Raw genomic sequence first — 25,694 nt, forward strand, 5'->3', positions numbered from 1 at the left:
TTCTCCATTAATGATCACTGGCTCCATATGAGGCCTAGATCTCCTAAAGTCCACCACCATCTCCTTGGTCTTGGTGATATTGAGACGCAGGTAGTTTGAGTTGCACCATATCACAAAGTCCTGTATCAGTTTCCTATACCTCCTCCTGTCCATTCCTGACACACCCCACTATGGCCGCGTCATCAGCGAACTTCTGCACATGGCTGGACTCCGAGTTATATTGGAAGTCTGATGTGTACAGGGTGAACAGGACCGGAGAGAGTACGGTTCCCTGCGGCGCCCCTGTGCTGCTGACCACCGTGTCTGGGGTAAGTTGTTTACGCAGAGAGTGGTGAGTGCGTGGAATGGGCTGCCAGCCACGGTGGTGGAGGTGGATATGATAGGGTCTTTTAAGAGGCTTTTACATATGTACATGGAGCTTAGTGAAATAGAGGGCTATAGGTAAGCCTAGTAATTTCTAAGGTAGGGACGTGCTCCGCACATCTTTGTGGGCCAAAGGGCCTGTATTGTGCTGTAGGTTTTCTATGTTTTCTATATTTTTCTATGTTCTATGTTTTCTATGTACAAAGATAGGTGGAGGGGCAGGTGGTGCTGGGGAAGCAGGAAGGTTGCAGAAGGACTTACCAGAACGCATGACTTCCTATCTTCTCACATTAGACTCATTTGCCAAATATTCACCCACTATGTCAATGATTTGGATGATGGAATTGTTGGTACTGTTGCAAAGTTTGCAGATGATCTGAAGGTAGGTGGAAGGACAGGTAGTTTTGCGGAAGTAATGTGGCTACGGAAGGACTTAGACAGATTAGGAGAATGGGCAAAGAGGTGGCAGATGGAATACAATGTCAGGAAGTGTATAGTCATGAACTTTGGTAGAAGAAATAAAAACATAGACCATTTTCTAAATAGAGAGAAAATGCAAAAATCTTAAGTGCAAAAGGACTTGGGAGTCCTCATACAGGATTCCTTACAGGTTAATTTGCAGGTTGAGTTGGTGGTAATGAAGGCAGATGCAATGTTAGCACTCATTTTGAGACCACTAGAACATAAAAAAGCAAGGGTGTAATTTTGAGGCTTTATAAAGCACTGGTGAGGCCTCCCTTGGAGTATTGTGAGCAGTTTTGGGCCCCTTATCTAAGAAATGTTGTGTTGAGATTGGAGGGGGTTCAAAGGAGGTTCACAAAAATGATTCTAGGAATGAAAGGCTTATCATATGAGAAATATTTGATGGCTCTAGGCCAGTACTCACTGGAATTCAGAAGAATGAGTGGAGATTTCATTGAAGCTTATCGAATGTTGAAAGGCCTTGATAGAGTGGACGTGGAGTGAATGTTTCCTATGGTGGAGGAGTCTAAGACCCGAGTACCCAACCTCAGAATAGAAGGTTGTCCATTTAGAATGGAGATGAGAAGCAACTTCTTTAGCCAGGGAGAAGTGAAGTTGTGGAATTCATTGCTGTGGAGGCCAAATCATTGGGCATATTTAAGGCAGAGGCTGATAGGTTCTTGATTAGTCAGGGCATGAAGAGATAAGGGGAGAAGGCAAGGGATTGGGGCTGAGAGAGAAGTGTACCAGCCATGATGAAATGATGAGCATACTCGATGGGCTAAATGAACTTGTTCTTATATCTTATAGTCTTATGGTCTTCATTAGTCCTTTCATTCAATTGACCCCAGGCTGTTCTGCTGCATTGAAATGGTGATGAATTTCATCATCAATACATTTTTTTGCTGAGCTATTACTGCTGAAATACAGGAAGAGTTCTAAAGTGTAATGCGCTGTGGTAGCTTGGTAAATGATTAACATCACTTTGCCTCCACAGAAGCTGCTTGATCTGCTGAGTTCCTGCAGCAGTTTGCTTTTTTTTTGCTCCAGGTTCCAGGATATTCTTTCTCTTGTGCCTGGCTGTTCCATATTTTTGTTTTCCTTGGTGAATTTCCTGGAATCTAGCCTTCATATGTGTGTAAATGCAAGTTGTATCCGGAGTCACCTGCTGATGTTTAACCTCAGCTTTAGAGTGCAGGCTGAACAGGTTCCCATCATTTCTTAATATTAACCACATTCCTACACAAATTTTGTTAGTTGTAAGGTCAAACTGTCACAACCATGGATTCAGCAGCGCAGTAGTTTTTTGTGAATTTGCAAGTGTCAGGTAATTATTATTTAATCGTGGTAGTATTTAACTCTATTCTTGTCATCATAATGCTTGTCGAGACTTGGACAGAGCATAGCAATGCTTTGCTGCTGTTTGCATTCACCCTTCCCTGAGATATTGGACTTTCACATCAACCGACTCTGAAGACTAGCGATATTCGTTTAATGTTTAGATATTCTTTTCAGCCGCAGTGTTTTCCTTTTGAGAGTTTTAGTTAACGACCCTGTTTTGGCCTAGCATTTATTGCTTTATTTTCCCTTTAACACTGTTCATATTAAAGGCTGTGAACTATCGACCTGCTTCAGTGTCTCTCACTCCGCACTTGTGCCGTATCCGAACACGGTAACATAAACACCACAGGAACAAGATTGTTGTTGGGATGTTGGGATGTTATCTCTAAGGAGGTGTAAAGTAATTCCTCCTTGGAATACGCTATAATAAAATGGTAAACTGAAAGGCAAAATGCTGTTAGCTTGGAGCGGAATTGCTTTGAGAAAATACAAGAGAACCAGTCCATAGCAATGCTTAAGAAAGTTAAGGGAGTATAAGTTTACAGCCATGATAGTGGGTAATGGTGAAAAACTTGAAAGATTGTGCAAGTACCAAATATATGGGAATTTCATGGGAAAATACTACAAGGGGTGATTGATAAGTTCATGGCCTAAGGTAGGAGGAGTCAATTTTAGAAAACCCAGCAGATTCATTTTTCCTACATTTGCACACTTAGTCCAGCATACAGTCATGGAGCATACGGTCCCTTCTTTGTAGAAGTCTTGGACCTCCAGAAGTGGTCCACTGCATGGGGTGATTGATAAGTCCGTGTCCTAAGGTAGAAGGAGATGAGTTATTAAATTCAAAGTTTCTGCATCATCAGTCAAAGAGTTGACCTGCCCGTGTATATAACGAGAGCTGTATAACTCATCTCTTTCTATCTTAGGCCACGAACTTAATCAATCACCACTGCTGTGGACCACCTGGAGGTCCAAGATCCGTATGCTCCACGACCGCTGGACTAATTGTGTACATGTAGGAGGGGACTATGTTGAAAAATAAATGTGCTAGGTTTTCTAAAATTGACTTCTTCTACCTGCCAGGAACATATCAATCACCCCTCGTAGTGTAAAGGGTTTGATGGGTATAAAACCAGGGAAATTCCTTCTGTGCAGGGGGAGAGGAGAAGGAGAGAAGTGCAGGTAGAATCCTCTCTAATGTTAGTGCTGAGTTGGATAGTGAGAAGATAGGGACGAGAATGGCAAAAAGGCGAGAGTATGGAGGGAGGGAGGGAGAGATGCATGCAAGTTTGGCATTCTGGAGATTAGCTCATTTAGTAGATGAGAAATATTAGTTTGTCTTCTGTACAGCTACTGAACCATTTATTTTCCATATGCTATTACATGTTTTCTATAACACTAATAAAATGATTTCTTATGGTTTGACATGTGTATGTCTCCTTTGTTTGTGAAAATATATGCTAATAGCTATTTCAGAATTAGAAAAGAACACAAATGAATTTTCAAATCATTTTTATTGCAATATCACAATTTCATTTGACACGGGACCTCACTGAAATTGGTTCATGCTATTGTAGGACAAACATGAAAATGAAGCCAAACTTCCAAGAGCACTTGATAGTGTCAGTGTCAAAGAGAGTGACCCAAGTACATGGTTCCTTTGAAGTATTGTCACAGATAGAAGGATGGTGAAGAAGGATTTGGCAACTTGGCTTTCATCAATCAGGACAGTAAGTACAGAAATTGGGCTATAGACAGAGGTTGAGTAGGTTGTTACTTAATTCATTACAGCATAAGATAATGAGGGGTAATGGAGACCTGTGTGAAATCATGAGGGGATAGATAAGGTGAATGCACACAGGTTTTTCTCCTCGGGTGGAGGAATTGAGAACTAGAGAGCAGAGGTTTAAGGGGAGAGTTTTAAAAGAGGCAACTTCTTCGTTCAGAGGGTAGCCCATAAAAGGAATGAACTGCCAGAGGAAGTGGTTGAGGCAAGTACAACGACCTACATATAACAGACACTTGGACGGGTATGTGAATGAGAACAGTTTTAGAGGAATGTGTGCCAATCGTAAGCAAGTGGGACTCGTTTAGGCGGGCATTTTGGTCGGAATGGACGAGCAGGGCTGAGTGGCCGGGGTTGTTTCCGTGCTGTGCTGCTCTGCTCCCAAGTACAGATCAGCAGCTTTCGGTGAATTCCCATTTGATTTCCCACTTTCAGCAGCTCCGACTCAAGCGGGAGTAAAAAGAAAAACACTGCGTGAAGCGGTGAAATGAAACTTTTAAATGTGTGCAACACGAGTGAATCTGCAGATGCTGGAAACAAATAAAAACACAAAATGCTGGCAGAACTCAGCAGGCCAGACAGCACCTATGGGAGCAGGTAGTGACGACGTTTCGGGCTGAAACCCTTCATCTGGAGGGTTAAATGCGTGCGTTCACTTTCCATCGTGTCTTTTCACTTTGTTTTAGGTAAGATTCGCAGGTGGGGAGGGGGAAGGAATTTCGGTTTCCTCAGCCGCTGGGCGGCGTTAATCCTGGCAGAACCCTCAGCGTGACGATAGCACTTTCGCAAGGTTGGACTCACTTTGAGGTGCCAAGCCGCGAGTGAAGTTCTGGGGGGAAAATGCAACTGAGTTCTCTAAAAGCGAATAGGTTGTCCTTGATCAGACTTTCTGAGCCGGTTCGACAGGTTGTGCGCTTCGGAAAGGAAGCTTGCAAGCTCGACTGTAGCGGCAGCGGGGTGCGGAGGGCTCGGCTGCCGTGGTCCGGCGCCGGGTTTGGGACGGCGTGGGTCCGCCCGGCATACCTCACTGGGTCTCCCGGCTTGCTGCAGAATCACGGGACGCGGCGGAGGTTTCGCCGCTCTCTAAGTTGTTCAGCCGCAGACACAACTTACGAGGATGCGTTCCGCAGATCTATCGAGGAACCAGAAGAGTTTTGGAGCGAATGTGCCCAAGACATTGCCTGGTTCAAACCGTGGCAAAAGACTCTGGATTTTTCAAATCCGCCTTTTGTGCGCTGGTAAGTAACTTCTGTAAAAGTGTAAATGCCCCCCCCTCCCCCATGGGGGCATCCGGGAGATTGGCGGTAGACGTTTCATCTTTCCCTGAGTGGTTGGTATGCGATCCCCAAACAACCGAGTTGAAAGTGGGTTTGAACCCAGGACGTTGCCAAAGGCAAATGGGTACTGTTAGTTACCCATTAACAGTACCCGCGTGAGAGGACAGTCGGCAATTCACTGCTGGTGGCAACTGATTAATTCTGAAATAGATACTGTATTACTGAGAGATTAAGGTGACAAAATTTCGGGCGCTAAAATGGTGATAACTTTAAAAACGCTACATGAATGGAAATCAAGATTGTATACGCTCATGAAATTAAGGTGGTGTTTGAAATTTAAACAAAAATAACTGGAATATCAACAAAAACGAATAGAGCAGTTTTTAAATAGTTGTTTAGCAGTAAGTATCTTCAAGTTAGAGCTGCTGCCTCCCACCACCAGGGATCTGCGTTCAATCCTGACGTCGGGTGTTGACCGTGTGCAGTTTCCACAATCTCCCGTGATTGTATGAATTCCCCCGCGCACTCCCGTTTCATTCCGCATGGAGAGATGCGACGGGTTACTTGGCGAATTGTAAATTAGCCCAGAGAGCAGTTAAGTGGAAAAAGGCATATCAACCCAGACTTGATGAGCACGCGAGAAAGGATGAATTGCGCGTCAACTGGGAAATAAAGAGGATGGGATTACCGCGCTGGGAGTTAGCATAGGCACTTTGCGCCAGATATGTTGCAGTGAGTAAGAGCCCATTCAAACTTGAATGGCATCTTTGATGTCACATCAAACGGTGAGATAAATCACATTTCACGTTCTGCAGGGTGAACCTGTTTAAATTTCCATAATGTTATACTACTTCAACCTCATACCTGCTGAACTGTGCCTCCGTCTAGGTTTGATTAGTGAGGATCACTTCTGGCTGGCTTTCTTTATTACAATTGAGGTGTTCGTGTCCCGACATGCACCTAGTACTTCTCACCTTCCCCATGCGTGTAAGTTCGCTTTCCACCAAAGCCTTGATTCAAAAAAAAATCTGTATTATGTTTTAACATTTAGGCAGAAATTACACTCCCAGTGTCTTTAATCGCCATCCATGTAAGAAACCTGTGAGATATCTGCCCTTGATTGTACGTAAATTACTTTGCCACCGCTGGCAAAAAAAACGTGTCTTTAGCGAATGACGTAACCTCTCAAATTCCTTCTCCAGTCTTTGTCTCTCTTCCTGTCTTCAAGATGCAGCTCTTAAATTATTGCTCTGACCAAGCTTTTGATACTTAGGGCTGATATTTATTTTGTGCCAAGCCGTCATGTTTAGTTTGATAACGCTCGTCAAGCTGCTTGGGACGTTTTATTACGTTTTTGTGCAATTAAGAGTCGTAAAAGACCGGGTCTCAGTAAATTACTGTTGACAACAAACCACTTTCTCTGTCCATTACATCCTGAAGGATTGCCACAGCTAACTGGAGGCCCATAGCCGCCGGCAAAACCCAGCTTTGTATCCTTAATGTACAAAGTTCAACATCAAATTTATTATCAGAGTACATGTATGCCACCACCTGTAACTGATGCTTTTTCCTGCAGGCATATTCACCAAATCTATAGAATAGTAACTATAAACAGGATCAATGAAAAGGAAGTAGAGCATAGAAGACAACAAACAGTGCAAAGGCAAATATAAATAAACGGCAATAAATAAGGAGTGCAAGAAATAATAAGATGACGAGTCTTTAAAGTGAGATAATTGGTTGTGGGAACATCTCAAAGGATGGACAAGTGGGAGTAGTTATCCACTTTTGTTCAAGAGCCTGATGGTTGAGGGGTACTAACTGTTCTTGAACCTGGTGGTGTGAGTCCTTGAGGCACCTGCACCTTTTACCTGATGGCAGCAGCGAGAAAAGAGTGTGGCCTGGGTGGTGAGGAGCTCTGATAGATGCTGTTTTCCTACAACAGCATTTCATGTACATATGCTCAATGGTTGGTGTCTGCCATTCATTAGTGATGGTGCTAGATTTGTTGTCATTGCAACTGCAGATTCCTGGTTAAACATAATACTTCATCAGTGAATCAATAGCACTTGCATAAATAATTTGGAGCCAACACGTGGAATCAAAAAGTTTAGATGGACTGAGTCAATTTACAAAATGGTTCAGATGGCACAAGAAGGTTTCTTAAATCAATATTCAATATGGCTTTATTTCAAATAAAATATATGTTTATAGAATCATCATAAAGGTCAAACTAAATTTATTACCGAAGTACATATATGTCACCATATACAACCCTGCAACTCATTTTCTAGAAGCCACTCTCAGTAAAACCATAATAGGATAATAACCATAATAGAATCAATGCACCAACTTGGGCATTCAACCAGTGTGCAAAAGACAACAAACTGTGCAAATGCTGAAATAAAGAATTAATAAATAAATAAGCAATAAATATCAAGAATACGAGATGAAGAGTCTTTGAAAGTGAGTCTATAGGTTGTGGGATCATTTCAATGATGGGGCAAGTGAAGTTAAGCGAAGTTATCCCCTTTGGTTCAAGATCCTGGTAGAGGGGTAATAACTGTTCCTGACCTGGTGATGCGGGTCCTCAGGCTCCTGTACCACCTTCCTGATGACAGCAGTGAGAAGAGAGCGTGTCCTGGTGACGAATTCTGCTATTCTGTGATAACACTTCTTGTAGGTGTGCTCAATGGTGCGTGCAGCAAAGTTACAACATTTAACCTGGTTAAATGTTTAGCTGTCTGGTTTAGCTGTCCAAAAGAGTTATCTGCTATGATCAACACGCACAAAATGCTGGAGGAACACAACAGGTCAGAGAGTGTCTATAGAGAGGAATAAGCAGCCGATGATTCAGGTCAAGACACTTCTTCAGGACTGGAAAGGAAGAAGGAACTCATGAGAAACCTTTTCTCCCAGTCCTGGCGAAGGGTTTGGGCTCAAATCATCAGCTGTTTATTCCTCTCCAAAGATGTTCCTGACCAGTTGAGTTCCTCCAGCATTTTCTGTGTGCTGCTTGGGATTTTCAGCATCTGCAGAATCTCTTGTGTCTGCTTATCCACTAAGGTGATACTTTTCCTCATATTTTAAACTATTTTTACAGATGGTTAAACAACTTTTGAAAGCTACCATTTATCCTTAGGATGCCTAGCTTTTAACTTTTTGTTGTAAAAGAAAATAAACTTTGCATGCAAGACAACTATTAATTTTCCATCTTTTATTTCCATTGAAAAGATGTTGGCAAGCTGCCTTTTTGGATCTCTGCAGTCCACGTCTACAAAACACTCAAAATGCTATTCACTTGAAAGCTTCTGCTTTTAGCTCAATGACAATCTATTTTAAAGTTAGAAAGGTGTGTTACTTGGAAGGGAAGAAGTAGATATGTGAAACTACTAGTATCATGTCCTGATTATTCTAATTTAATTTTATTTAGTTTCTGTTAGGTTTTGATGTTGATGAAGTCAGTATTTATTGCATGTTCTTAATTGCCCCTGATCTGAATGATGTGTGAGACTACTTCGGTGGGTAGCTAAAAGTCAGCCACATTACTGTGTCTGGAGTCACAAAGGCCTTCTACAGACACTACATTCTGAAGATGCTAGACATTTTGAGAGCACACACAACATGCTGGAGGAACTCAGCAGCTGAAGCAGCATTGTGGAGGAGAAACTTTGCATGCAAAACAACTACCGTACTTATTTTCCATCCTTTATTCCCATTGAAAAGATGTTGGCAAGCTGCCTTTTTGGATCTCTGCAGTCGCTGTCTACAATATACTCGCAAGATGCTATTCACTTGGAACAGTTAATGTTTTGGGCTAAGACCCTTCATAATCCTCTTAATTTCCAGTCCCGATGAAGGGTCTTGACCCGAGAGGTCAAATGTTAATTTCCCTTCATAGACGCTGCCTGATATGCTGAGTTCCTCCAGCATTTTGTGTGTGTGTGTTTGTGTTGCCCAAATCTTTTAATAGTTTTGTAGCCACAGTTACTGATAGCAGCCCTCCCCCCACCCCCATGAATTATTTAATTACTTGGATTTAAGTTACTCATAATGGGAATTGAACTCTTGCCTCTGGATAAATAGTCCAAGATGTAGGTTACTCATCTAATAGGATAAATTCTCTTCTGTCATACCATTCATTCTGCATGACTCATCTTCAATTTTCCATAAAAGGCCGCTTATCTGAAGTGAGCTGCTGCATTTTTACCCTCCGGCAGGTAATCTGTCAACTTTCCTCCCTGAACTGCAGTGATTCTAAGTAACCCTGTCCTTTAGTCAAAGCTAATTTGCATCTTATATTTTTGTGTGTTGGCAGTAATGGAGGACTTGAACGTTGTTAACATTATCTATCGATCAGTTTTCACGGGGGGGGGGGGGGGTGTGTGTGTGTTTGCCAGTAGAAATGCTGGAGATCTCCTTTCGTTTCACACATGCAATGACAGAGAGGGAACCTGGTACCGGAGAATAATGAGTCCTGGTAGAAACAGTGGAGATGTTATATCTCCCATACAGTATAATAAAATAATCACTGAATTTACCCAGAGTATACAAATCTTCAAAGGGTTTGTTGCTGAAGAGCCATCTTCGGACCCAGCTGTAAACATTTATGCACAGTTCAACTGATTTAATGAGGAAACTCAAAAAATGCTTGCCTTTCTGTTATATATTTCAGGTTTGTTGATGGTGAACTTAATGTGTGCTATAATGCACTAGATCATCATGTTGAAAGTGGGCGGGGAGACCAAGTTGCCATCATTCACGACAGCCCAGTCACAGGGACTATACAAAGGATTACTTACAGAGAAGCTTTGGAACAGGTAATGCAGACTTCTCATTAAGTTGTGTTTTGGTGTCACTATTGTTGCCTTCTGGTGTTTGCCTTACAGACATTCAAGACAATTCCCTTGCTCTTTGACCCTCATCTTACCTATACACTGGGCTTTCACTCTCCTTTACAAACCCTCCTGTTCTGATCTTTAGATGGTTCTCCCATATAGACATTATCTGTACCCAGTCCTGAATCTTTCTGTGTGGGGTAAAGCAAGCTAAAAGTTGTAGAGCAGCATAACTCCATTATTTTTAAAAGTTAGTTAAACTCAAGTAATACAGTGCACATCACATCATTTGGGCCAACCGGTGGTGTAGTGGCATCAGCAATGGACTTTGAGGTAGATGGTCCTGAGTTCGAATCCGGCCGGGTCCCAACATGGGCAGCAGCTGTATCTGTGCAGGAGAAAAGCCTGGCATGAAAACCCTATCCGTACACTGACAACAAGTAGACAGCACTCAACGACGACAACATAATGCTAAGACAATGTAAGTATTATAAATGATATCTGAGGTCTCCGTTGGTTGAGGTTGACCAGAGATATTGTGTCCTATCTACCAAGATAGCTTGCAGAGCGAACTGTTGCCGATGCAGTGGACTCTCCCCTCCACATATCCGATGAGCCCAAAGGATTGACGGAGACGGATACATTTTGGCACTAGCAGGAGTTGCCAGTCAGCATTGAACTCAATGTAGAGTTGCCTTAGGGACTCCAGCTCTGGATTTTTTCCTTGGGGTTTGCTTCCGAAGCCTTCCCCATGTGTGGGTACAGCCCCAAGGCAGCGGAGGTTTGAGATCAGAGTTTTCCTTCTTAATGAGCTGCCAACCACAGCTGATGAGTCCCATCTGCCCAAAGCAGCTGGTTTTAAGGTGCCAGTAACCTGCCTTTGCCCCTTCTCCTGTCAATAGAAACTGTTCTGCTGGGCTTAGTAGCTAAGCTACATGTGAAGGCCAGGAGCTGGACTTAGTTGTTAGAGGCTATTTGAGGTGCACGCCACTGAGAGCATTTTATAGGTAGTGGGCGCTTATCCCTATTACTACCACCCACCCCACCCCCAGCTATAACAACCTCAAGCAACCATAAATAATATAGCATAAGATATTACAAGAAACAATAACAGACACTTGATGTAACACTACATTATAAGTGTTACAGTACCGATATATAGTTGCAGTTTCTGTACTGCAGTGGTTCCACTTAATATCAGAGAATGTATACGGTACACAACCTGAAGTTCAGAATCAGAATCAGGTTTATTATCACCGGCATGCGATGTGAAATTTGTTAACTTAGCAGCAGCAGTTCAATGCAATACATAATCTAGCAGAGAGAGAAAAAAAAACATAATAATAAATAAGTAAATCAATTACGTATATTGAAGAGAGTATTAAAAAACATGCAAAACAGAAATACTGTATATTAAAAAAGTGAGGTAGTGTCCAAAGCTTCAATGTTCATTTAGGAATCGGATGGCAGAGGGGAAGAAGCTGTTTCTGAATCGCTGAGTGTGTTCCTTCAGGCTTCTGTATCTCCTACCTGATGGTAACAGTGAGAAAAGGGCATGCTCTGGGTGCTGGAGGTCTTTAATAATGGACGCTGCCTTTCTGAGACACCGCTCCCTAAAGATGTCCTGGGTACTTTGTAGGCTAGTACCCAAGATGGAGCTGACTAGATTTACAACCTTCTGCATCTTCTTTCGGTGCTGTGCAGTAGCCCCTCCATACCAGACAGTGATGCAGCCTGTCAGAATGCTCTCCACAGTACAACTATAGAAGTTTTTGAGTGTATTTGTTGACATGCCAAATTGCTTCAAACTCCTAATAAAGTATAGCTGCTGTCTTGCCTTCTTTATGACTACATCGATATGTTAGGACCAGGTTAGATCCTCAGAGAACTTGATATCCAGGAACTTGAAGCTGCTCAATCTCTCCACTTCTGGTCCCTCTATGAGGATTGGTATGTGTTCCTTAGTCTTACCCTTCCTGAAGTCGACAATCAGCTCTTTCATCTTACTGATGTTGAGTGCCAGGTTGTTGCTGCGGCACCACTCCAATAGTTGGCATATCTCACTTCTGTACGCCCTCTTGCCACCAACTGAGATTCTACCAACAATGGTTGTATCATCAGCAAATTTGTAGATGGTATTTGAACTATGCCTAGCCACACAATCATGGGTATATAGAGAGTAGAGCAGTGGGTTAGGCACACACCCGGAGGTGCGCCAGTGTTGATCGTCAACAAAGAGCATATGTTATCACCAAAACACACAGATTGTGGTTTTCTGGTTAGGAAGTCAAGGATCCAATTGCAGAGGGAGGTACAGAGGCCCAGGTTCTGCACCTTCTCAATCAGGATTGTGGGAATGATGGTATTAAATGGTGAGCTATAGTCGATGAACAGCATCCTGACGTAGGTGTTTGTGTTGTCTAGGTGGTCTAAAGCCGTGTGAAGAGCCACGGAGATGGCATCTGCTGTTGATCTATTGTGGCAATAGTCAAATTGCAATGGGTCCAGGTCCTTGCTGACGCAGGAGTTCAGTCTAGTCATGACCAGCCTCTCAAAGCATTTCATCACGGTCGATTTGAGTGCTACTGGGCGATAGTCGTTAAGGCAGCTCACATGACTCTTCTTAGGCACTCGTATAATTGTTGCCTTTTTAAAGCAAGTGGGAACTACTGCCCGTAGCAGTGAGAGGTTGAAAATGTCCTTAAATACTCACGCTAGTTCTTACTCTTTGCACGAAAACAGGAGAGCTCCAAAGAATGAATGACAGTAAAACGTTAGTACCCTAAAGACCCCCCTCCCCTCCCACACACAAGCAGCAGCAAAGCATCAACCCCCCTCATTCCCTCCCCCCACTAATTTCAGAAGTAAGTATCACCCACCAAGCAAGCAACAGAAAAGCCCCCAAAAGAGAGAGACCATAACCTGCAGTCCAACAAAACCTAACTGTTCACCTGACAATTTGACAGGACACAGGCTCTCTCCCTCCCTAACAAGGGCAGAGAGGTGTCTCCTTTTCCATAGGGAGAGGGGAGACCAACAAAACAAATCAGCTTGTTGATTATGATTTATAGTCAGCCATATCGCTTTTATTCTGTGTTTCTCCCGACTTGAGAATTGGCAGCAAACTCTGAGGGGGAGATAACTGTTAGCCACATCTGCTGTTGTGATGTGCCATTCTTTCTCCTGCGATGCCTCAGTCGACGACACCAGCGTAGAATTGGCTTGTCCATGGGGCTGCAGGGTTTTACCCTGAGGCCAGGTGTCTTCCAGGTTGCATCCTGGGGACATTGAAGATGGCGGGGTAGTGAGCTCTGGGAGCAGGAGACAGTGCTGTAAAAAAAAACGCAGTTTGAGTGCAGCTATAGATCACAGACTCTGACAGAAGCCCACCTACCTTGAAAACGAAAAAAGAGACATTAAAGGAAAGAAATGAAATTGTTTCACAGGTGAGCTCAAAGAAACTGCTCTCTGGCAACATCTTAGCTCCGCCCAGTCTCTCGAACAATATGACGCAAGATTTTAACTCTTAACTAAATATAATTTAAACTGCTATGTAATCAGCTCTGTGAACACAGCTCGTTCTGGTGTTGGCCTCCAGCTATACAGGTTAAAACCAGTCTAGAATTTCTTTGAAAGCTGGCATTTACTGCTATTATAATGGTCTCCTTTGCATCAATATCTCCAAATCACTTGCAGTTTCCCTGCAATGTTGCTTACCATTTCAGAGCACATTTATCATATCCCTGCAGAAGTGATGCCTGACTGATATGTCACAAAGTCACTTGCTTCTATGTAGTCTAAATCTTTTATCATTTCTCCTCATCCCAGTTGATCAATATGTAAGTTCCCATTATTTTAAGTGGTTGCATAACCACTTGAAAGTGGTCGTATCAAAGATACTCATCATCATTATGGGTCGTATGACGTAGGTGATCATAGTCTTATGGCCATGATTGTTCTTGGAAATTTTTCTGCAAAGGTAGTTTACTATTGCCTTCTTCTGGAAAGTGTCTTTACAAGACGGGTGACACCAAGCCGTTATCAATACTCTTCAGAGATTGTCTGCCTGGCATCATTGGTCACATAACCAGAACTTGTGATATGCCTTCTGTGACCACCTCTTTCTTGTCTTAATCTCTGGAGCCTTGCTCTTTAATCTTTGCCTGTAAGCAGGTAGGAGAAGGACAGCCAAGTAAGCCATTTTTGTTTTGCTGTTAACACCTTTCACTGTATGTTTTGATGTACATGTGCTAAATAAATGAATCTGAAGATCTGAAACTATACAATCATGTTGGATCTGGTGGTATTGATCCATAGGTTTTTCAGAAGTCAAGAATGAGGGACTTCTGGGTTGAGCATGTAGTGTGTAGGTGCGTGATTGTGGCTCCTGATTTTTTTTGAAAACCTGCCTGTTTATCTTTGCCATATGCTCGAGATAACTGAACATTTAACATTGTGAACCACCCGGGATATCGCTGGACACTGAAATAGCAAATAAAATGCACCTTTGAAGTAAAACCGGGGAAAAAGATCGCAAAGCATCAAGTGAGAAAGCTGATGTTATGGTTGCACGGTGCTGGGCCTGCACTACCTGATGACCTCGAGAGGCTTCGTTTAGTACTTCTTACTGACATCACGCAAGTGGTGCATTCTGCCCTAAAAAGAGAACTTGAAGATGCTTTGTCACCAGTGAATGCTACAATGGAACAAATTATGTCTCACTATGAGTCGCACGACGAATGGATTCGTGAGGTTGAAGATGGCCTAAGTGATTATAGTGACCGACTGGCGAGCGGCAAAGCCGCCATTGCAGCATTGCGGAGCGAAAATGCATTTCTGAAGGGAAAGCTAGATGACCTCGAAAATTGGTTGCAGAGATCCAATTTGATAGCGGTCGGCATTCCTGAAAATTTGGAAGGTTTGGACCCTGTTAAATTTATGACCGAGTTTTTTTGATGAATTGCTGGGGACAAATTTCTTCCCAAGGCCTCTCGTGCTTTTGCGTGCTCACTGAGTTGGGCATAAACCATCTGGCGTCCCTGAAGCCAAGCAGATGAGACCAAGAACGTTCCTGGTTCTCTTTCACTTCTTTCAAGATAAGCAACGCATCATCAGTAGACGGAAGCAGGAGCTGTATTTCTGTGGGCATCGGGTGTTTTTTCATGAAGATCGTATTGCGGAGCTGAGGAGAAAATGAACAGCATTCAAGGAGGTGAAATCCCTGCTTTATGGGAAAGGGGTCAGGTTTGGCCTCTTGTATCCTGCCCGGCTCCGGGTCAGCCATAAAGGGAAAAAGCATTATTTCGATACCAGAGGTGGCCAAAGAATTTTACCATTTGTGCTGGGGAGAAGAACGAGAAGAGGAATGACTTTTTTTTTGGGTCATTCATGCAGCATTGAAGGGGCCTCCCGCCGAGGTAAACTGTTAATTTTCGCAATTCACTTCTTTGTTCATTTTTTCCAGTTTAATTTGTGGAACACGATCGGGTTGAACTGCTATGCTTTGGTATCTGATTAACAAAAACTTTCAACTGGCAAAATGTAAATATTTGGGATTTGCATCTCAGGCGTTTAGTTTCCTAGTTTTTTTTGTGTTTTTAATGCTTTGCTTGCCCTGTGTTATCTTTAGCCTATATATTAAAGTGAGTGTACAAATTTTAAGGAGGGGAGCCACCCTAGATTAGATTGAAGTTTTGGTTGTACGGGGAACGCTTTGGAAGTTTTTTGTTTGGTAATGCCTGCGATCGTCCTCAGTTGGGGAGGTAGATCTAGGTTTTGGGGGGTGTAATTGTTTTTTCTTGTTTGTGTAAAGGGGTGGGGGGAATGTTTTGGGGGATCACCATGGCAGCTTATTCTTTTGTGTGTTAAGGGTTGGCCAGACTTTCTTTTCATTGTGCGTTATTGTGTGCAGCTTGTGCCCTCGCATCGTTTTGGATTGTGGGCCCTGTGTGTCTTTTGATATGAATGCTGCTGATGGAGGCCACCCTGTGAGGTTTATTTCTTGGAATGTAAAGGGGCTCAATGGTCCTGTTAAAAGAGCTAAAGTTTTCTCTCATCTGAAACAATTAAAAGCAGATAGACTGTTTCTACAAGAGGCACATTTAAGAGTGAAAGTCCATAAGAGACTCCGTAAAGCATGGATTAGTCAGGTTTTTCATTCCAGGTTTAATATTAGGTCCGGGGTGGGGGGGGGGGGGGTGGCAATATTAATCACCAAAAGAATGCAGTTTACACCATCTGATGTAATCAATGACCCTAATGGTCACTTTATTATGGTCTCTGGATCTCTCTCTCAGATACCTGTCATTTTGGTAAATGTCTATGCCTCTAATTGGGACAACATCCACTTTGCAAATAAGGTTTTGTCATTAATACCTAACCTGAATACACACCAGCTAATCTTTTCAGGAGATTTGAACTGTGCTATTGACCCACTGCTTGATAGGTCTAGCTCTAGGGGAACATCTGGTATGGCAAAGGCTTTCTCGATGTTTATGCAACAAAATGGTTATATGGATCCTTGGAGATTTTTGAATCCGTCAGTTAGGCAATTCTCTTTCTTTTCTCACATTCACCACTCCTATTCCAGGCTAGACTATTTCTTTACAGATAGCTCCTTGATACCAATGATTAGACAAATTGAGTACACTGCTATGGTTATATCTGATCACTCGCCCATGAAACTAGACCTATGTTTTCCTTTAAACATTAGGGAACTGCCTCTGTGGAGACTCAACCCCCTTTTGCTTTCCAGTGAGAAATTTTGTAGTTATACATCGGCTAACATTGACACATTCTTCGAGACTAACAAAACTGAGTTGGTATTGTACTTTTTACTTTGGGGAAACTTTAAAAGCTTTCTTGAGGGGTCAAATAATATCTTACACTTCACATGTCAATAAAGAGCGTAGGAAGGAAATGCAAGTGTTATTGCGATCTATTTTGGACCTGGATAGGCAATATTCTGAGGCACCCACTGTGGAATTGTATAAAAGCCGGGCTGATTTGCAAGCGAAGTTTAATCTTCTATCTACAAACCTATCAGAACAATTAATTCTTAAGACACATGGCCTCTATTATGAATATGGTGACAAGGCGAGCCGGCTTATGGCTCATCAGTTGAAGCGTCGAGCTGCATCAGGACTTATTCCCCAGATAAGAGACGCGCCAAAACTTGACAGGCAATCCAAAAGAGATTAATAACATCTTTGCAACCTTTTATTCCTCTCTGTATACCTCAGAAGTTCCCTCAGATATAACAAATATGGAATGTTTTTAGATAATTTGGAAATACCAACTCTTGAACCAGAGGAAGTGGAGAATTCAGATTGGGCTCTTGGGCAGGAAGAGATTAATAATGCCATTATGGCTATGCAGAGTGGTAAGTCCCCAGGTCCTGATGGTTATCCAATAGAATTTTATAAGAAATTTAAGGATAAGCTCTTATCAGTCCTTCTACAAGTGTTTCAGGAATCTTTGGAGAACGGTTCCTTACCCCCCACTCTTTCACAGGCATCTATTTCACTTCTTCTTAAAAAGGACAAGGACCCGACTCAATGTGGATCATATCACCCCATCTCACTTTTGAATGTGGATGTGAAAATTTTGGCTAAAGTGCTTGCGCGCCGTTTCGAACACCCACTTCTCAAGATAATCTCAGCTGATCAAACAGATTTTATTAAAAAATTGCCACTATTTTTTTTAATACTCATCGACTGGCCGATGCGGTTTATTCACCCAGTGATTCTCCGAGTCCAGAGGTTGTTATCTTCTTCGATGCGGAGAAGGCGTTCGAGAGAGTGGAGTGGGTATACTTGTTTAGTGTTTTGGAGAAATTTGGATTTGGCAGAGTATTTGTAGCCTGGGTTAAGCTATTATATCACTGGCCTTTAGCGTGTATACAGGCAAATTATTCTCGATCTGACTATTTCCCATTAACACATGGCACTCGCCAAGGCTGCCCATTGTCCCCTTTTCTTTTTGCAATTGCAATTGAGGCTCTTTCTATTGCACTTAAATCAACTACATTATTTCAAAGCGTTAGGAGAGGGGACATGGTACACCGTGTATCCCTATATGCTGATGACCTCCTACTTTACGTTAGCGACCCTGTAGGGAGCAGTCCTGCTATTGTGTCATTATTAGGTCAATATGGAGCCTCCTCTGGTTATAAACGGAACCTTCAAAAAAACAAATGCTTTCCCATTAATAACTTGGCCTGACAGATCCGACAGGAATCTTTGCCTTTTCCTTTATCTCAAGATGGTTTTGTATACCTAGGAATATACGTTACTCACTCTTTCACATCTCTGTTTGAAGCTAACTACAGGCCTCAGGTTAGCCAAATGAAGGCTGATTTTGAGAGATGGCACAGTTTACCCTTTACTATAGCTGGGAGAATTCAATCAGTGACAATGACTGTACTTCCCAGATTTCTTTATTTGTTCAAGTGCTTGCCAGTTTTCTTATCCAGGTTATTTTTCAAGTCAGTCGACCAAGCTATAACCTCCTTTATTTGGGAAAATAAGGTCCCAAGGGTTAATAAGCACATTCTCCAAAGAGGTCGTGACATAGGTGGAATGGGCCTTCTTAGCTTTATTCATTATTGCTGGGCATCAGACATTCAAAAGGTATTATTTTGGCTCCACTGGCCAGATATAAACTGATGCCTGCTTGAGACACGGTCTTGCCACTCCTCGTCTCTCCCAGCTTTAGAGTATTCTAACTTGCCATTGAAATCCTCTCAATTCACATCTAACCTGGTCGTGCTCTCCACCCATGAAATTTTTAATCAATTTCACTGCCACTATAAGTTCACATCAACTTCAGTTTTGGGTCCCATTCATAGAAACCATCTATTTCTTCCCTCTACACTCGATGCAGTTTTTAGACAATGGGGTTTGAATGGTCTTCTGCACATTAAAGATTTGTACACTGATAATATATTTGATAGTTTTGATAACCTGTGCAGTGAATATGGCCTTCCGCATAATCATTTTTAAAAAATACCTGCAGATTCACCACTTTGTCAAGGAAAAGTTTCCTCTTTTCCTGATCTACCACCTGCTATGTTGTGGGAAAAACTCACTCTTAGCTTTAATGATAAAGAGCTGATCTCTGTACTCTACTCTCAGCTGATGTCTTTGGGAGTTCAAGATCTAAACAAAGCTAAGACTAGGTGGGAGGATGACCTTGGTATGGATCTGGCTGAGGAATATTGGGCAAAAGCATTGAATAGGGTTCATTCCTCATCATCATGTGCTAGACTGGGGCTCATACAATTTAACGTTTTACACGGGGTACATTTACGTAAAACTAAACTTGCTGACATATATCCCGGGACAGACACTGACTGTGACAGGTGTTCCTTCTCTCCAGCTGGTATAGTGCATGCATTTTGGTCTTGCCCTTGGCTTGATGGCTATTGGGCACTGGTTTTTAAAATTATCAGTGAGGCTTTGGGGGTGACACTGAGACCTTGCCCACTTACAGCTGTATTTGGTGTGGCAGATGATGCTTTGGATTTAAAAGCAAACCAGTCGGATATCGTTGTATTTACATCGCTTTTGACCCGTAGGAGAATCTTGCTGGTCTGGAAATCTGCCACCCCCCCATTTGCTGCTGCTTGGTTAGAGGACGTAATGTTCTTTCTGAAATTAGAAAAGATTAAATTCACTCTGAGGGGGTCTGTGAAAAAGTTCTTTTCGAAATGGGGACCTTCCTTGTCATACTTTGGGAGTCTTAAGGAACTACCTACTAGTTGAGGGCATTTGATTGTACTTGGGAAGTTGCCTCCCTTTTAACACGCATATGGTTTACCTCACAGGGTGGCTGATGAATTGTAATATGAGTGTATGCTGGATCATCTGACATGTTGTGGATGTGTGAGGGCCTTCGTCTTGAAGGAGTGTGGGGGTATGGCTGTGAAATGTCCGTACTTGTATTTGTGAAGTGTTGTATTGTAAATACATTAGCTGCCATGGTATGTTCGGAGAGGGTGGGTGAGGGGAAGTTTGTTTAGGGGTAAGATACAAAAGCAAAATGGAAGAAAATGTAATCCATTATGTGTTCTGTATTGTGTCATTCCTTCGATAAAAATTTAAAACAATAAAAATTTTAAAAGATTTAAAAAAAAGTAGTCAAGAATGAGGTGTTTCCACGTGGTTGATTATTGAGTGTTACAAGAGCAAGGAGTGAACAAAGAAAAAGAGAAAACAAAGAAGTTTTGGTCATCTTGTACAAAAACTAGAAAGTTGATAAGATATTCCAGTGATGGCAATTAATGTATATGATATCCAGTTTTGAGTGGCATGACATCTGCTACAGAAAAAACTAAGAAGCTTCTAGAAAAATACAGAATGAACTACACTACAATTATTGGAAAATTCACTGAACAATTACACATTGGGTATCTCCTGTATCTAATAAAGTGGCTACTGAGAATGTTTATGGTCTTCTACTGTTGTAGCCCTGTCGCTTCAAGTTTCGACAGGTTCTGTTTTCAGAGATGCTTTTCTGCATTCCAGTGTTGTAACGCATGGTTAATTGTACTGTCAGCTTGAACTAGAGGGTCATTCTCTTCTGACCTCTCTCATTAACAATGCGTTTTAGCTCACAGATCTGCTGTTTTTTTTTTGCACCATACTCTGTGAATTCAGAAGAAAGCTGTACATGAAAATCCCAGGCGATCAGCAGTGCCATCCCACGTACATCTCCAACAGCTTCTGACACTTTTCTGTTTTGGTGTGGACATTAAAAAGGCGATTCCTCAAGAAGGCAATATCCATCATCAAAGACCCTCACCAACCAGAATCTGCCATCTACTCACTGTCATCAGGGAGGAGGTATAGGAACTTGAAGACACACACTCATTCATTTTAGGACCATTGAAAAGAAGAGGTCGCACCTACGTGGGTAAAGTGTGTTACTTTCAAATGCCTGTGTTTAGTTCTAACTGTCTGGTAACAGATTTGTTCCACTGGTTAAACATGGTGTCAATAGTCACAATTACATTGTTCATGACAGGAGAAGGGGAAAACTCAATAGATTTTTTTTGTCACTGCAGTTCCTGCTTTATCAAAGAAGAGAAGGAATCTCAGTGGGAATAGTACTTGTTTACCAATGGGATCATTCCTACAAGCCTGTTATTTTTAATGTTATCTACAGTACTCCAACAGTAAAGTTCAAGGCCATGGTTATATTGATTCAAATTAGAAGATAGAACAGTACAGGCCCTTTGGCCCATGATGTTATGCGGAGCTTTTAACCTACTCTAAGATCAATCAAATCCTTCTCTCCTACATACTTTCCATTTTTCTATAAGAAACACACACAGAATGCTGGAGGAACTTAGCAGGTCAGGCACATCTATGGAAACAATTGACGTCTTGGGTTGAATCCCTTCTTAAGGACTGGAAAGGAAGGGGGAAGATGCCAGAATAAAATGGTGGGAGGAGGAGAGCTAGAAGGTGATTGGTGAAGCCAGTTGGGTAGAAACAGTAAAGAGCTACCCAGAGCTAAAATGTTACCTTGCGACTCATGAAGACCAACACACCTTCATAACAAACTCTTATCATCTTGTGGGGCAATTTTTAAGGGATCTATGCACGTGGGCACCAAGACCCCTTGGTTCCTCTGCACTGCCATTAACCCTTCTGCCTTCAAATTTGACCTTCCAAAATGAATCACTTCACGCTTTTCTGGGTTGAACTCAATCTGCCACTTCTCAGGCCAGTTCTGCATCCCTTCTATGCCCGTTGCAACCAACAATAATTCTCTAGACTATATGTTTCATCTGGAAACTTATAGTTTCCATATTTCCACACTTCCTCATTCAAGTCATTTATGAACATCACCAAGAGCATAGCTGGTTGTCAGTCTCCAGCATAACACTCTCTATCTTCCACTGTTTTGAAGTAGCGAGTGAGCGAGTGACATCTTGCAGGGTAGGAGCCATTTGAAAACTGCAGGTCTCATTGGGAGTGAGTCATTGTTTGAGTCAAGAAAAAGCAAGGAGCTGTAAGTGGAGCGTCCTTTGTATTAGCGGAACAGTGTTAGAGTGGTCTGGCTTTGGCAGAGCAGGCTTGTGGTAAGAACAGTCTTGGGCAAGCACAGACGCAGGCTTTAAGTAAATTTCCAGTAAGTCTTTTTCTGTTAGTACATAGCAAGGGTGCTGAGAATATGTCCAGAGTTAGTGGTATGTTTCTTGTGTGAGATGTGGGATCTTCGGCAGATCTCCAGTCTCCATGATAACTACATTTGCCTGAAGTGTACCAAGCTGCAGCTCCTTAGAGACCATGTTACACTGTTTCGGACACAGTTTGGTGTTGGGGTGGGAGCTTCAGTGAGCAGGTTTCTGGCACTGAGTCTGGATTTGTGACCCAGAAGGGAAGAGGTGAGAAGAGGTGTGCTGTGGTGATAAGGGAATTGTTGTTGAGGGGAGCAGAAAGGAAGTTCTGTGGATGAGAACGAGATTTGTTGCCTCCCGGGTGACAGGATCAAGTCCACAGGATTTTTAAATGGGATGGTGAGCAGCCAGAGGTCATGGTTCAAATTGGTGCCAGTGACATGGGTAGGATGGGTGGTGAGGTCCTGCAAAGTGTATTCAAGGAGCTTGGTACCAAGTCAAAGGACAGGACCTCTGGGGTTGCAGGACCCTTACCTTGTGTTCGTGAAGCCAGAAATAGGCAGATCACACAGTTAAACACTTGGCTAAGGAGGTGGTGCAGGAGTGAGGACTTCAGTGTTTTGGATCTTTGGGGCTTTTCCAGGGAAGGTAGGGTCTGTACAAAAGTAATGGTTTGCACCTGAACTAGAGGGGAATGAACTAGAGTGTCAGAACAGATAGTTGAGTGGTTGTGAGGAAAGATGTTGTTAAGCTTACTTACAAAGTCAGGAATCGAAAGGTTGAGTATGGTGGGACTAATGTTCTGGGCTACGTATATTCCATTGCGAGGAGTATTGTAGGAAAGGCAGATGAGCTTAGGGCATGGATCAGCACATGAAATTATGGCATTGTAGGTATTAGCGAGACTTGTTTGCAGAAGGGGCAGGACTGGCAGCACAATGTTCCAGGGTTCTGTTGCTTTCGGTATGATGGAGTGGTATTGCTATTCCGGGAAAATGTCATGGCAGTGTTCAGTCAGGATAGACTGGGAGAACTTGTCCAGTGAGGCTTTATGAATAGAACTGAGGAATAAGAAAGATACGACCATCTTAATGAGCTGAAAATTGTCAGATGGAATTTAATGCAGACACGTGTGTGGTTTACACTATGGGAGGACAAACCAGGGTAGGTCTGACAGAGTGAATGGTAGAGTGCTGAGGAGTGGAGGAGTGTGGTAGAGCAGAGGGATCGGGGAATACAGATCCGTAATTCCTTGCAAGTGGCATCAAAGGCAGGTAGGCTCATAAAGAAAGCTTTTGGCACTGAGTACAGGAGATGGAAAGTTATGTTGAAGTTGTGTAAGATATTGATGAGGCCTAATTTAGAATATTGTGTGTAGTTTTGGCCACCTACCTACAAGAAAGATGTAAATGAGATTGAAAGTGGGCAGAGAGGATTTACAAGGATTTTGCTGGGTCTTGAGGACCTGAGTTCCAGGGAAAAGTTGGATAAGTTAGGACTTTATTTTTTTTAATTTATTTTTTTATTGAAGTTCATCATCAAACAAACATTTCCATAAGATGTATTTCAGACATTGTACATATATATCATATAATCATATATATCACAAATCTCCACAAAGTATTTATCTGAGGTATACACTTATAGAAAAGAGTGGAAAGAAAAAACAAGCAAAAGGAAAGAACTATGTACAAGTAGGGAGTGATTTTTTTTTTACAACAGATTCATTGATTTGTGAGAATAAAATCAGGCCTATGAGGCATTATGTAGTTAGACCATTTTTCCCAGTATGAATCAAATTGCTCTAGCTTTTGATTAACAGATGCTGTTATCTTCTCCATTTTGTAAATGTCCATTGTAATTTCCATCCATGTATTTAAAGTTGGGCTCTCCTGTGATAACCATTCTTAGTAAGAGTCTTTTTACCAGCCACCAACAGTATATTCATTAAATATTTACCACTTTTCAACCATTCTTGAGGTATATATCCAAAATATATGATCTTACTCTCTAAGGGTATTTCACATTTAAAGATGTCTTGTAGGGCATTGTGTATCCCCCTCCAATAGTTTTTGATAACGGGGTCAGTCCCAAAAAATATGATAATGATTTGCATTTTGATTTCCACAATTTCTCCAGCAAACAGGGAGGTTACTATCATAATGGGATTTCTGAGAGGGTGTAATAAAATATCTTATCAAGTTTTTCCATCCAAACTCCCTCCATTTCTGTGAACTGGTACACTTCCATTGATACCTCCATATTGTTGTCCATTCTTCCTCAAATATAATTATTCCTCCTTCCTTCTCCCATTTTGTTTTAATGTATGAAGTCAAATGTGTTTTAAGATTTGACAACCCCTTATACATGCTTGAAATGATTCCACTACCATTATCTGAATTATATGCTTTTCCAAATAAGGACTGGACAGCTAAAGGAATAACAGTTCTTTGCAACATAATGAAAGAAGGAACACTGTTCAGTTTTGAAATGCTTAAAGAGAAACACTTATTAGAAAAACAAGATTTTTATCGGTATTTACAGATGCGACAATATGTTAATAAGATGCTTAAAAATGTAACCAAGGCAAGTACATGCTTGATAGAGCTATTTAGGACTTTATTTTTAAGAACATTGAAGGCTGAGGGGAGATTTGATAGAGGTATATAAAATTATAAAGGTGTAGAAATGGTAAATACAAGCAGGCTTTTTCCATTGAGATTGGGTGAGACTACAACTCTAGGTCATAATTTATAAGTGAATTTTTGTTCACCTCTTTACTCAGAGGATTGTGAAAATGTGGAACGAGCTGCCAGCGCAATTGGATGTGGGGTCGATTTCAACATTTAAAAGAAATTTGGATAGACACATGGATGGTAGGGGTATGGAGGGCTATGGTATGGGTGCAGGTCGATGGAACTAAGCAGATTAATGGTTCAGCACAGACTAGGTGGGCCGAAGGGCCTGTTTCTGTGCTGTAGTGTTTTGTGAGTATGACTCCACTACTATCCCCTGCCTTCTATGGACAAGCCATTTCTGTGTTGATACAGTGAGGTTTCCCCGATCCTATCCTTCCTGACTTTTTGAATGAGCCTACTGTAGTGAACCTTGTCAAATCCCTACTAATATCAATATGCACCACAATCCACATATACCACAGTTCTTTGGCTTAATTCTCTCATTTCCTCTACGACTTCCTGTAATCTTGCTGGATATTTAATAACCTGTTTTGACCTAAAACATATGTATAGATTATTTGTGCTGTATTGATTATATGTTTGCAATTTACATTGCTTCTAATATCATTGTATGTTTCAATGTACGCACAACAAATGAAGCTAATCTTTAAATTTTTATTCTTTGATTTAAATCTTTATGTTTTAATTTGTTATTAAGAGTGTACACATCCTTTAGGCTTCTGATTTCAAATTTATTTTTCATAAATGTAATATGTTCATGATAGTTTAATTGAAATGGGAGTTTTGACAGTTAACGAGCTT

General features: G+C 41.9%; 1 protein-coding gene across 2 annotated transcripts in view; it reads left to right on the forward strand.

Moving 5' to 3' along the window:
• Nucleotides 1-4,713: 4,713 nt before the first annotated feature.
• acss3 (acyl-CoA synthetase short chain family member 3) overlaps nt 4,714-25,694 on the forward strand; it is a 92,686-nt gene continuing 71,705 nt past the window's right edge. Inside the window, exons 1-2 of one of the 2 annotated variants that reach the window (XM_073059612.1) lie at nt 4,714-5,190; nt 9,905-10,049. In XM_073059612.1, the coding sequence (XP_072915713.1) occupies nt 4,793-5,190; nt 9,905-10,049 (543 nt within the window). In that variant the 5' untranslated portion in view covers nt 4,714-4,792. The remainder of the gene's footprint in view (nt 5,191-9,904; nt 10,050-25,694) is intronic. The other variant, XM_073059613.1, reaches the window with a different exon arrangement.

Source organism: Hemitrygon akajei, chromosome 10 (assembly GCF_048418815.1).
Source record: "Hemitrygon akajei chromosome 10, sHemAka1.3, whole genome shotgun sequence".
NCBI classification, from domain to species: domain Eukaryota; kingdom Metazoa; phylum Chordata; class Chondrichthyes; order Myliobatiformes; family Dasyatidae; genus Hemitrygon; species Hemitrygon akajei.